Genomic DNA, 14,455 nt, shown 5'->3' with positions numbered 1-14,455 from the left:
CCAGGCACAGTGGCTCAAGCCTGTAATCTCAGCACTTTGGGAGGCCGAGACAGGCGGATCACGAGGTCAGGAGATCGAGACCATCCTGGCTAACCCGGTGAAACCCCGTCTCTACTAAAAAATACAAAACCTAGCCGGGCGAGGTGGCAGGTGCCTGTAGTCCCAGCTACTCGGGAGGCTGAGGCAGGAGAATGGCATAAACCCGGGAGGCGGAGCTTGCAGTGAGCTGAGATCCGGCCACTGCACTCCAGCCTGGGCGACAGAGCGAGACTCCATCTCAAAAAAAAACAAAAAACAAAAAACAACGAGATACCATTATCCACCTATGAGGGTGGCCAAAATCCAGAACACTGACAATATCAAGGGCTGGTCAGGATTTACAGGAACTCCCATTCATTGCTGGTGGGAATGCAAAATGGTATGGCCACTGTCAAAGACATTGTGGCAGTTTCTTACAACTAAATATACTCTATGATCCAGCAACTGTGCCTCTTGGAATTTATTCAAAGAAGTTGAAAACTTATGTCCACCCCAAAACCGGCACATAGATGTTTACAGCTTTATTTATAATTGCCAAAACTTGGAAAAAACCAAGACGTCCTTCAGCAGGTGAATGGACAAACTTGTGGTATATCCAGACAATAGAATATTATTCAGCACTAAAAAGAAATGAGCTACTAGGCCAGGAAAAGACACAGAGTGGGTTGGGCATGATGGCTCATACCTGTAATCCCAGAACTTTGGGAGGCGGGGGCAGGTGGATCACTTGAGCACAGGAGTTCGAGACCAGCCTGGGCAACATAGTGAGTTCCTGTCTCTATATTTAAATTAAAAAAAAAAAAAAAATTGCCCAGGCACAGTGCCTCATACCTGTAATTCCAGCACTTTGGGAGGCTGAGGTGGCTGGATTACCTGAGGTCAGGAGTTCAAGACCAGCCTGGTTAACATGGCGAAACCCTATCTCTACTAAAAAACCGTCTCTACTAAAAATACAAAAAATTAGCCAGGCACGGTGGCAGGTGCCTGTAATCCAAGCTACTCTGGAGGCTGAGCCAGGAGAATCACTTGAACCCGGGAGGTGAAGGTTGCAGTGAACCGAGATCACGCCTTGTACTCCAGCCTGGGTGACAAGCAGCAAGATTCTATTTCGGGGTGGGGACAGAAATTATAGGCGGGTGTGGCGGCTCACACCTGTAATCCCAGAACTTTGGGAGGCCTAGGCAGGCGGATCACCTGAGGTCAGGAGTTTGAGACCAGCCTGGCCAACATCGCAAAACCCCATCTGTATGAAAAATACAAAAATTAGCGGGTGTGGTGGTGGCCGCCTATAATCCCAACCATTCAGGAGGCTGAGGCAGGAGAATCGCTTGAACCTGGGAGGCAGAGGTTGCAGTGAGCCGAGATCACGTCATTGCACTCTAGCCTGGGCAACAGAGTAAGACTCCATCTCAAAAAAAAAAAAGAAAAAGAAAAAGAAATTATAGGAGACATGGAGGAATCTTAAATGCATATTACTAAGTAAAAGAAGTCAACCTGAAAAGGCTATGCAATATGATTCCAACTATACGACATTCTGGAAAAGGCAAAACTAAAGAGACAGTGAAAAAGATCAGCACTTCCCAGGGGTCAGGGGAGGGGAAGAGGGATGGACAGATGGAGCACAGAGGATTTCTAGGGCAGTAAAACTACTGTGTATACTATAATGGTAGATACATGCCATTATAAATTTATTAAAACCCGTAAGACTGTTTAACACTAAGAACGAATCCTAAAGTAAACTATGGACTAGGTGATAATGATGTGTCAATGGAGGTTCATCTGTGTAACAAATGCACCACTCTGGTGGGGGATGCTGACAATGGGAAGGCTAGGCATGCGTGGGGACAGCAGGCATATGAGAAATCTCTGTATCTTCCACTCAATTTTCCTGTGAACCTAAAACTGTTCTAAACATTAAGATCTATTTTAAAAAACACTATAAAATGCTATGATGACAATTATATATAATTAGCCTATGAGAAGACAACAAAATTTTAACAGTGATTTGTGTCATGATTGTGGGACTATTTTCTCTTTTTCTTTTATCTAAAATTGTAAAGACTTTTTTCACACTTAAAATATTTTTAATTGACCACTGAGGAAAAATTTTAAACCAACCTTATTCTAATTTATATTATTCCTTTCCAACTCAGTACTTAGTTAAAACAACGGATCTTCCTCATTGATTTTTCTGTTTTTGACTAGAATTTTTCTCATGTTGGAATCAAAACCATTTTTGGCTTCCAACATTAAGTCTGTTTTTAAATATCTTAGGTAAGTAATTCAGAAATCAAGCTGGCAGAACACAGGGTCATTTTGTAAGGTATACGTTTCTAAAACCAACAGAGTACTCCAGACTGGCTTTGGCAAGTTCCCAAACTTTCTAAGAAAGGACCCTATAGGTAACACCTATTTATTCCCAGGTTCCTCACCTTCCTCCACATTTCTTTACCTTAGCAATCCACCCAGCACCTTCTGCTCCACATTCTCCTGTATTTCCTCATAAAGCAGCGCTTCTTCCATTCAACCAGTTCCTTGTCCCCATATATCATTCATTGATTCAACATTCACTAAGCACTCTATTTTTATAGAGAGATATTAAAAATGAAGACAACCAGCTTCCGCTCCCTGGAGCTCACAATCTAGTAAGGGGGAAAGATCTTCAAAACAAGTGACTGCTATACAATGGACGTCAGCACACTTTTTCTGTAAAGGGCCAGACAGTATATACTTTCAGCTTTGCAGGCCATAGTCTCTGTGGCAGCTATTCAGCCCTGCCACTGTAGCACGAAAGTGGCCATTGATATAATGTAAATGAATGAGAGTGGCTGTGTTCCAGTAAAATTTATTTTTACAAAAACAGGCAGTGGGCCAGATTTGGCCTGTGTGCTATTGTAACCCGTGGTATACAGCATACTAAATAACATCCCTAGAGCTGAGAGAGCTTGAGAAAGACCTGCCAGACTGCCTGCCCTTTTACAAGGAATAGCCATCAAACCTTAACTGGACAGCCAAACCAAGCTATAAGAATTCTCCTTGAAACTGGTGGAGCAGTAATGAATTTTCCCCCTAAAAGTCACTGAATTGGTTGCTCAAAAATACCAGTTCTCACCCACAGTTTTCAGACAGACATAGCTGCAGAATGTGTTGCAATTAATCTATTATTACAGTAGAGTTACTGGTTGGTTAATACAGTACTGGTTTTCAAATTTTGTCTTCAACACTTAGAAAAGGGTAGATCAACTTGGGGACACATGGACAGAAAGACTGGAACAACAGACACTAGGGACTTGAAAAGGAGGAAGGGAGGGAGGCAGTCAAGGGCTGAAAAACCTTCCTATTGGGTACTATGTTCACTGTCTAGGTAATGGGATCAATAGAAGCCCAAAGCTCAGCATCATGCAATATGCCCTTGCAACAAACCTGCATATGAACACGTGTGTACCTCCTAAATCTAAAATTAAAAAAAAAAAAAGGAAGAAGAGATCAATTTTATCGCTAAAGCATCCCCGTGGAAGTCTGTCAGCCTGAAACTGTGCACCACCCCAAGTATGCCTGCAGAAGCAAACAGTCCATGTACATACTGTCAGCCCTGTATGTTTGCATCAGAAGGGATCTTAGAGACCACTGAGTCCAGCCTTCTTCATCTGGATAACAAACTCACTCTTTAGCTAACAACTCAAACATGTCAGGTGTGAATCAGTCACAGTCTCACTGATATGGATCAAAACATACATGAAGTCAAACAAGAGGAAACAGAGGAGACAGTTAAGGAAGGGCAGAAGGAAGTAAGATAAGACCTCCTCCAACCAAGCTGGATAATCTGCTCAGATAGATGCCTTTCCTTTTAAATTCTTCACTGTTGTTCATCATAGAAAAACGTGAAAATGTATGAAAATAAAAAGAAAAAATAAATGCCCAATATTATCAAGGGGTAACAACTATTAACAATTTGGTTCTTTTCCCTTTAAATCATTTTTCTACATATATTAGAAAAAATTGTTTTTCATTAAATTGCTTTCTCCTTTATTCATGAAATGCTTTGACATACTTCCCCATATTCTTTAATATGGCTCAAAAGTATGATTTTATAATATCCATATTAAAAGTTTACCAAATGGATGGACCATAATTTATTTTAAATTTCTCCCATTATCAGATATTTAGATCATCTCCTTATTTTTTATAACATTAAAAGTTGAAAATAATACTGTGGGAGCTTATAAACCTACTTAAATACAATGTTGTCTATTAGTCACTTGAAAGCAAGTAGTTCTCCAAAACAGAGTAATACCTGGGGCACTGTAGGTCAAGGCAGAGTACGCATTAGTGACCACAGGAAGAAGCATACTCCTTAGGTGTAGGCATGGGGGTACTGGACCCATGTCATCATCCCCAGCTTACTGGACAATTAGCCATCTGAGTCCTTGAACTTCTCTACTAAAAACAGATCAGATAGTAGAGTCAATCAATATCACAACCGGGACCCAAGGGCAATGGTAGCACAAGACCGAGCTCTGACTGCTTTCTCTGCAACAACCAGCAAAGAAAAAGTATTGTGGCTTGACTGCTATTACTAAACTTGGGTCAGCCTGGGCAACATGGTGAGATCTCCTTTCTACAAAAAATTTTAAAAATTAGCCAGACATAGTGGCATGCGCCTGTAGTCCCGGCTACACAGGAGGGTGAGGTGGGAGGAAAACCTGAGCCCGGGGAAGTGGAGTCTACAGTTAGGTGTGATCACGCCACTACACTCCCGCCTGGCCAACACAGTGAGATCCTATCTCAAAAAAAAATTGTGTAGGAGAAAGGATGATAAATAGCTGTGACAGATGTTTCATGTATAGCATTTACTGAATTTGTGGGATATTCCTTCTGAAATAGAAGGTCAACTAATTGGTCTTTCTCCCATGGGCATCTGGAGGAGGAGGGTTCTCTTCCACGTATTTTTTTCTGCTGGGCACAATGGCCAGAATGTCATAACAAATGGATATGGATGCCAGCCAGGCAACAGCAATAGTATGCTTCCCAAAGTAGCCTGGGGGCTGTGAAACCTCAAGAGTTTCTATTAGTAGAACCCAGATATACCTCGCTTAGTTTAACTGCCAATCAGAAAATTAAAACAAATTAATAATCTAGTTCATACCATTTATAATGCTGGAAAGCCTCCTTCCTAGAATAAATGGATTGCCTAAAGGGCTGCCTAAAGCAAGCCAGAGGAAGAGGAATATAACTTACTAGAAGGGGAGAGTTTCAATTGCCCTCTTGAGTTACATACACACAAAAAAGCTCCAGTTTAGATCTCAGTTTCCAAATTAAAGATCTGAGGTGAAAGGAACATATTTGTGTTTGCCTAACATAAGCCACATAAAATCCAGTAAAATTAAGTCTGAGCCAGTCAACATAATAAAACAATGTTATTCTTTTATGGCCGGGCGCAGTGGCTCACATCTGTAATCCCAGCACTTTGGGAGGCCGAAGTGGGTGGATCACCTGAGGTCAGGAGTTTGAGACCAGCCTGGCCAACATGGTGAAATCCTGTCTCTATTAAAAATACAAAACAATTAGCCGGGTGTGGTGGCAAGCACCTGTAATCCCAGTTAGTCGGGAGGTTGAGGCAGGAGAATCACTTGGAGCCAGGAGGCGGAGGTTGCAGTGAGCCGAGATCGTACCAGCCTGGGCGACAGAGCAAGACTCCATCTCAAAAAAAAAAAAAATTCATTTAATTAAAATGAGAAAAGGAACATTCCTAATTAAACTCCGTGACTAACACTGTGTTTGTCCATGGATATTTGTGAAAGAAATTGCTTTTCAAACCTAACTTTCCCAGAGTTATCTAGGATAATTCATATTTTGAAAACAAACAGAAAAACAAAACAAGCACAAAGTAATAAGGACAACTTTCTCACCCCTCTCCTGCAATGTGTATCTGTTTGACAGAGATTTGCACGAACAAGCACAAACTCTTCTTTTTGTGTTTTTGCCAAAAGAACTTTGGACATGCAAAGAGAAAAGGACAAGGACCAAAGAAGTGCCTTTCAACACTACTAGAAGAATCAAGTTACAGGTCAATTTGTCACATGTGGGAAGTAATCACTGTCACTCCTTATTCAGAACACTGGAAGTAGCTGAAGTCAATGCTTCAACACAATAACACAAGGTGGCCAACAAACTCATGTAAAACACCACATGTCACTAGTCACAGTATCTGATTACAAACAATCCCTACAGGCCCATATGGGAGTATGTCGAGAGTATGTCAAGTTTACTGGAAAGTGTTAGGACACAGCATGCGCACTTACCTTACCAGTGCGTCTGGTTTGCTTAGCTGGTTATTAGGAATACAGTTTTCCATTAAGTCCTTGTGTGTACTTGGGCTCTTGCTAGTGCATTTCTGCTTCTTCTCATTTTTACTAGATGAGGAAGGAATGCTCCCATTTGTGGCGCTATGACTTCGAGGTGAGGAGTTCACAACTCCACTGGCATTTTTGTAATTTTTTGAGGAAGCAGTGCATGAGTCCTCTTTCAAGAGATTTTCTGTACTTCCCACAAGATCATTATTTAATCTTTTACTATTGATATGGTTTTCCATATACTCAATCTCTTGTATTTTAGAGTCTACAGGTTGTAGAATATTGTTGTTATTTATTCCAAGGTTGTGTTTTTTGGCATCCTTGTCCTTTTCTTTTCCTTTTTCTCGGTATTCTATCTCTGGCAAAGTTGTGGAGAGTTTTTTGTTGGCTGGGATACCTCCGTTGTGGTGTATAAGGATCGAAGAATCCATATCAGGTAATCCTTTGGCTGCTACAATACCAAAAACAAACCAACAAACAAAAAGCCCACACCAGAGTATTTAGTTTTTTAACAACACAGATTAATTCAACAAACTATTATCTACACTTAAGAAATTCACATTAGTTTGCACACTCATTTAGAAGTAATAACCACAGTACATTACGCTAATCAAGAAGCAAATCCTCATAATTTACTAGAAGATGTAGGAAGAAAAACAGAAGAAAATCCAAATACATTTAAGAAACTCCACATTTAGAAAATCACCATCATTTATGAAAATGATGGCCATTAAAGGTCTAGTCTTGAAAACAAGATCAGGGTTTTATAATTAGGGCACACTTTGTGTATTAGTCAAATCAAACTCGCCTATCATTGAGGTGAGAGGACAAAGGCAGATCCTAAGAAGTCATATTTTTTAAGTACCTGGAGTAAATGAACTGCTAATAACTTTACTGAAAAGAAAGAGGTTAAATGAAACAAAAGAAGAGGAATAATTTTAGGATACAGGACATCTATCCTTTTTCTGGACTCTAGTGTTGAGGTAATAAGGAAGTCTGTATCCTTCACCAGACCACTCAGAAAGAATTTTGTGTATCAGGTCTACACATTCCAATTTATTAAAATCTACTTGAAGAGATATTTTTGTACCACATCAGACAAAAAGATAATTTTGAAATATATAAAAACACGACCTCAAACTTTCAACTCTCAAACCAATGGAAACCAGTTACTGCCAATTACCTATTTCTATTGGTCAAATGCCCATGAGAGAGATTCCATCAGAAATGGTTCAATTTAAAATCTGCATTACATTATACGAAGCATTTAGAATACGACCTATCCATCTTGGCTCTATTCAGAAGACATCTGGCTTCTAAAGTTCAATTCTACATGTCTACATCTCCACTGTGCTTATACTTTGGTTCTTGACTTGCTTCAATTACCAATTCACATAGTTCCATACTATTTTGTTGCTAAGAATATATATTTTAAAATACGTAAAACAGGCTGGGCCAAATGGCTCATGCCTGTAATCCCTGTACTTTAGGAGGTGGAGGTGGGAAGATTGCTTGAGATCAGGAGTTCGAGACCAGCCTGAACAACACAATGAGACCTCATCTCTACAAAAAAATAATTTTAAAAAATTAGCCAGGCATAGTGGCATGTGCTTATGGTAGCAGCTGTTCAGGAGGCTGAGGAGGGAGCATTACTTTGCTCCCAGGAGTTTGAGGCTGCAGTGTGCCGTAACTGTTACCGCTGCACTCCGGCTTAGGCAACAGAGTGAGACCCTCCCTGTCTCAAAAAACTAAATTAAAAAAAAAAATCAGAATTAAAATATAAAAAAGATATAAATATATTGTAAAATAATAAAATAAACATATTTAAACACATAGTCTTCAGACAGTATGTAAAAAACTTCATTCACAATCTGTATTTCATTGACCAAACAAAACAATGACCCTGAGGAGAAACACTATTAGACAGAAAAAACAAAATCCTCGCTACTTTTCCAGAAAAGAAAATTCTACCAAGAGACAAAATAATGACTAGCCTATTGAGCCAACAGCTTTAGGGTAAAGACCTACCTTCCTCGGCCTCTTTTTCTTGCTTTTGTAGCATCTGTTGCTCTGGAGGGAGAGCTTGTTGAAGAAGTTGCATGTAAAACTCATTCTCTTTTTGTACTTCTTTTTGCTTCCTTAACCGCATTTTGTAGCTTACGTAACTTTTGAAGCCAAAGCCCAAAGTTACCACAGGGTACCCAATACTAGAAAGAAGACAATCCAGCCAGTAATTGCAGGTTTAAAATGAACCATGTGTGTCTCAAGCACATGAGAATACCTATGGCTTAAAATTTAAAGATAAATTCTAATTGATGATGGTAGTTGAGAATAGCATTCACTAGACACACAAATAAATGTAACATCCACTGTGGAAATCAGAAGCAACTGGCACACAGAACAAAACCCCCAGGAACAACAGGACTGCTAGACCATAAGAGGACACTTCCCATTAGACTTTGGCATTCTTCAAATTAATTCAAGGAGTCACCACAGTTGACTGTCAGATACGGTGGCTAATCCCTTGAAGAAATACTGAAGAACTACCTTATGCATTAGAACTTAGGCATCTATTTGTACCCTTTTTTTTTTTTTTGAAACGGAGTCTCGCTCTGTTGCCCAGGCTGGAGTGCAGTGGCGCGATCTCGGCTCACTGCAACCTCCTCCTCCCAGGTTCAAGTGAGTCTCCTGCCTCTGCCTCCCGAGTAGCTGGGACTACAGGCCAGCGCCACCATGCCCAGCTAATTTTTGTATTTTTAGTAGAGACAGGGTTTCACCATGTTGGCCAGGATGGTCTCGATCTCTCCACCTGGTGATCCATCCACCTCGGCCTCCCAAAGTGCTGGGATTACAGGTGTGAGCCACCACGCCTGGCCTGTATGCTTTTGAAAACTAAAAGGGTACAGACTTTATGCATAGCCAAAAGTAAACGTGTTAAAAAAAAAAAATCACAAGAACATCATTTGATTTTTAACACTAGAAGGCAGGGTCAAATTCAGGTGACTACTTTAACTTAATCTTCTTGCTGCCTGACGGGTACTGCCACCAGCTATTCCTTGAAGATTGGTTCATAAACACTCTGTCATATATAAATTCTGTCATACATAAATTCAAGAATCATTTAAATAAGTATCTGATATGATCAGTGCCAACATTTGGTTTGTATCACCAAATTAAACCAGCTGTACTTAGAACTCTAATCTCTGGGATTGAAAGTTAAATATTTTCATTGAACTTATCAGCCTGCCTAACAACATTTCAAAGCCTCTGCAAACACTGTCAAGCCCATATAGGTTTCACTAACATGAAAATGTATCAATTTATAATTAGTCTAAATGTGGTCTCACTACAAACTTATGGTGACATGTTTTTTGACCAAGTTCATTTAATTTGTTTGTAAAAAGACTAAAAATACTGGAAACAGTATTTTTTTTTTAGTTGATTACTGTTTATTTTGGTTTCTGCCATAAATATTAGTAAAAATTGGTGTGTTTAGGAGAAACATACATTAGGTGGTAAGTTCCACAATAGATATAAATAAGAATCAAGCTCATTTTTCAAAAATGTTTCATGGTTAAGATGAATAATTAATAAATAATATCTTAATATTCATTAGCATGTTATAAAGAGAATATTCATTCAAAAATTAATAATAATATTATCTTACTTTTATAAATAGGCTAAGGAAATTCTGAATTATTTTAAGTTTCATGAAATAGCCATAGACCTTCTGGAATCTTTACCTGATTATAATAAACATAGCTAACATTCATCAGACACCTATGTGCTTGGCATTAAGTTGAATACTTTAGATGTATCACTTCAGTTCCTTTTTCCCATGACCCAGAGAGGCAGGTAAGAAAACCATGGCTTAGAGGCAATGACACACACAAGGCAACACAGCTGTCAGGGAACAGAGCTGGGATTCACCCATCTGCCTGAAAAGGGGGCTCATGCTCTTTCCAACCATGCTGTACTGCTTTCTGGGTCCACGTAAACTTTCTAAGAATAAATTTACAGTTGAACTTAACATTCTACAGTGAAATGAATTATAGATAAAGAATATAATACTGGCTGGGTGCGGTGGCTCACGCCTATAATCCCAGCACTTTGGGAGGCCAAGGCAGGTGGATTACTTGAGGTCAGCAGTTCGAGACCAGCCTGGCTAATATGATGAAACCCTGTCTCTACTAAAAATACAAAAGTTAGCCAGGCATGGTAGCATGCGCCTGTAATCCCAGCTACTTGGGAGACTGAGGCAGGAAAATCGCTTGAAGCTGGGAGGCAGAGGTTGCATAACCAAGATCATGCCACTGTATTCCAGCCTGGGTGACAGAGCGGGACTCCGTCTGAAAATATACACACACACATACACACACACACACACACACAGATATATATATATATATACACACACACACACCACACAATTTATGTAATACTTACCAGTGAGCAGCAAATGGACGACAAAGGTCTACATGAAAGTTTTTGAGATCTTTAAATCTAATGGCTGCTTCAATATAAACAAAGAGGATCCAGAGAGACACTGTAGGCAAACACACTCCCCTTTCTGTGGGAAAGCAGCAGAGAGGCAAGCATGAATGAATGATACAGTAACTAACAGATGGATTGTTTGGGAGACTAATTCAACGACAGTAACTTTCATTAAGATCTTCACCTAAACTAAATTAAAAGGCAAACTGATCCAAACGGAAAGCTTTTATATGACAAATGATTCCACAGAATCACTGACAAAAATAAAAGACAAACATCCTGGCAAAAAATATTTACAATGTATGTAAAACAAAGGATTCATAGCCCTGACATACAAAGAGCTCCCACAAATCAATAAAAGGTAACTGAAGAAAATAATTTACAAGTCGCAAAATAAGAACTATAGATGGCTAAAAAACACACAAAAAGATGTTAACTATTGATTAGAGAAATACAAATTAAAACAATCAGATTCCATTTTCTTAACTATTAGATAAAATTTTTAAAGACAGATAATAGCACAGGGAGGGTATGGGGAAAGGTTCATTTTCATACTTGGCAATAATATAAATTGGGGCAACTATTTTAGATGGCAATTTGGCATTTAAATGTAAATACTTGTAGCTTTCCTTTACCCAGAAATTCCACTTCGTTTTTTTTTTTTTTGAGACTGAGTCTCGCTCTGTTGCCCAGGCTGGAGTGCAGTGGCGCGATCTCAGCTCACTGTAAGCTCTGCCTCTCGGGTTCAAGCAATTCTCCTGCCTCAACCTCACGAATAGCTGGGACTACAGGCGCCTGCCACCGCGACCGGCTAATTTTTTGTATTTTTAGTAGAGAGGGGGTTTCACCGTGTTAGCCAGGATGGTCTTGATCTGCTGACCTCGTGATCCGCCCGCCTCGGCCTCCCAAAGTGCTGGGATTACAGGTGTGAGCCACCACACCCAGCCCAGAAATTCCACTTCTAAGAATCTACCCTATAGAAACATAAAAGAGCCTTAAGATAAATACATAAAAAATATTCACTGGGCTGGGTGTGGTGGTTCACGCCTTTAATCCCAGCACTCTGGGAGGCCTAGGAGGGCGGATCTCCTGAGGTTGGGAGTTGAAGACCAGCCTGGCCAACATGGCAAAACCCCGTTTCTACTAAAAATACAAAAATTAGCTGGGCATGGTGGCAGGTGCCTGTAATCCCAGCCACTTGGGAGGCTAAGGCAGGAGAATCGCTTGAACCTGGGAGGCAGAGGTTACAGTGAGCTGAGATGGCACCACTGTACTCCAGCCTAGTCAACAAGAACGAAACTCCATCTCAAATAAATAAATAAATAAATAAATAAATAAATAAATTCACTGTAGGGCCAGGCATGGTGGCTCATGCTTGTAATCCCAGCACTTTGGGAGGCCGAAGTGGGCAGATCACGAGGTCAGGAGTTCAAGACCAGCCTAACATGGTGAAATCCTATCTCTACTAAACACAAAAATTAGCTGGGCATGGTGGCACACACTTGTAATTCCAGTTACTCAGGAGGCTGAGGCAGAGGATTTGCTTGAACCCAGGAGGTGGAGGTTGCAGTGAGCCGAGACTGCGCCACTGGACTCCAGCCTGGGCAACAGAGCGAGACTTTGCCTCAAAAAAAAAAAATTCAACATAATATTATTTGCAAAAGCAAAAATTTATAATTTAAATGTTCATCAACAGGAAACTTTATGATAAATCTATATAATGAAATATGTTGAAGGTTTCCTAAAGAATGAGGAAGATCTGCACTGTCATGGAATGACATAAAAAAAATAAAATCCGGCCGGGCGTGGTGGTTCAAGCCTGTAATCCCAGCACTTTGGGAGTCCAAGACGGGCGGATCACGAGGTCAGGAGATCGAGACCATCCTGGCTAACATGGTGAAACCCCATCTCTACTAAAAAATACAAAAAACTAGCCGGGCAAGGTGGCGGGCACCTGTAGTCCCAGCTACTCGGGAGGCTGAGGCAGGAGAATGGCGTGAACTCAGGAGGCGGAGCTTACAGTGAGCTGAGATCCGGCCACTGTACTCCAGCCTGGGTGACAGAGCAAGACTCCGTCTCAAAAAAAATAAAATAAAATAAAATCCATAAGTAAGAACAAGTTGTAGGACAAAGAAATGTTTCTGGCACTTAAGTACTGTTCAAAAAATTTGTATTTATTTATTTATTTATTTTTTTGAGACGGAGCCTCGCTCTGTCACCCGGGCTGGAGTGCAGTGGCCGGATCTCAGCTCACTGCAAGCTCCGCCTCCCGGGTTCACGCCATTCTCCTGCCTCAGCCTCCCGAGTAGCTAAGACTACAGGCGCCCGCCACCTCGCCCGGCTAGCTTTTTGTATTTTTTAGTAGAGACGGGGTTTTGCCGTGTTAGCCAGGATGGTCTCGATCTCCTGACCTTGTGATCCGCCCGTCTCAGCCTCCCAAAGCGCTGGGATTACAGGCTTGAGCCACCGCGCCCGGCCTTCAAAAAATTTTTTTCTAAAGCACAAACTCATATTCCTTTTGTAATTAAAAACAATTTTCATGGGAGGAAAAAGCAACTTGCAACAAAATAAGATGCAAATAAAGGCAAATGTCCATTGGCTTTTGGAATCAAAATCTGCAGGCTAGGTCCATCTATATCAGGACATGACTGATGATGGGGTATTTATGAATGTGGACTACATGGGCACGAGCGGGAAAAAATCAGTGACTTTTTGCTAAGGATCTTAGGGATGAAACTAAAGAAAAATCATAGTATCTTGAAACTAGGAAGATCATTTTGTCTAACCTCCTCATTTTGTTGAAGAGTAAACCCCAGAGTCTAAACAAACTGGGCCCAAGTTCAGAGACAGTACTAAATTTGCTTCTGAGGAGAACCTCCCTTAGTCCTAGTACCTGAGTGAAGTTGACACTGGATGCTCTGTGAAGCCAGCTAATGGTCTCAACCATTCTTAAGAATTTCACACAACAAAAACAGATATTTCCTTTTTTTCCTTTTCTTTCTTTCTTTTTTTTTTTTGAGACAGAGTCTGGCTCTGTCGCCCAGGCTGGAGTGCAGTGGCACAATCTCACTTCACTGCAACCTCCGCCTCCCGGATTCAAGCGATTTTCCTGCCTCAGCCTCCTGAGCAGCTGGGATTACAGGCACATGCCACCATGTCCGGCTAATTTTTGTATTTTTAGTAGAGAAGAGTTTCGCCATTTCGGCCAGGTTGGTTTTGAACTCCTGAACTCAAATGATCCATCCGCCTTGGCCTCCCGAAGTGCTGGGACTGCAGGTGTGAGTCACTGTGCCCAGCCCAAAAATAGGTATTTTCACAACGTAGGAGGAAAAACAGGAACACACAGGACAATGCATTTTCAAAATCATTTCAAAATGCATTTTCAAATATTTATCTGCCCTATTCTCTATATTGATTTATAAGGTTAAAAAAACACAATAAGCATATTACAGAAAAAATAGAAAAATTAGACAAAATACCTGTATTCTACATCTATGAAATAAACAAAATCACATTGAAAGTTTTTTGAGCAAGTATAATAATCATATTGTACATACAGTTTTATATCC

The 14,455-nt window shown here is 40.5% G+C and overlaps 1 protein-coding gene across 2 annotated transcripts in view; it reads right to left on the bottom strand.

The window, feature by feature from the left end:
• Window positions 1-14,455, bottom strand: part of MACO1 (macoilin 1) — a 71,023-nt gene that overhangs the window by 35,183 nt on the left and 21,385 nt on the right. The window contains exons 4-6 of one of the 2 annotated variants that reach the window (XM_025363730.1): window positions 10,839-10,962; window positions 8,421-8,599; window positions 6,342-6,843 (exon numbers count right to left, since the gene is read on the bottom strand). In XM_025363730.1, coding sequence (XP_025219515.1) covers window positions 6,342-6,843; window positions 8,421-8,599; window positions 10,839-10,962 — 805 coding nt within the window. The remainder of the gene's footprint in view (window positions 1-6,341; window positions 6,844-8,420; window positions 8,600-10,838; window positions 10,963-14,455) is intronic. The other variant, XM_025363737.1, reaches the window with a different exon arrangement.

Source organism: Theropithecus gelada, chromosome 1, assembly GCF_003255815.1.
Source record: "Theropithecus gelada isolate Dixy chromosome 1, Tgel_1.0, whole genome shotgun sequence".
In the NCBI taxonomy this organism is placed as follows: domain Eukaryota; kingdom Metazoa; phylum Chordata; class Mammalia; order Primates; family Cercopithecidae; genus Theropithecus; species Theropithecus gelada.
The sequence above is the reverse complement of the archived record's forward strand: the minus strand, read 5'-3'. Positions and strand labels throughout refer to the sequence as shown.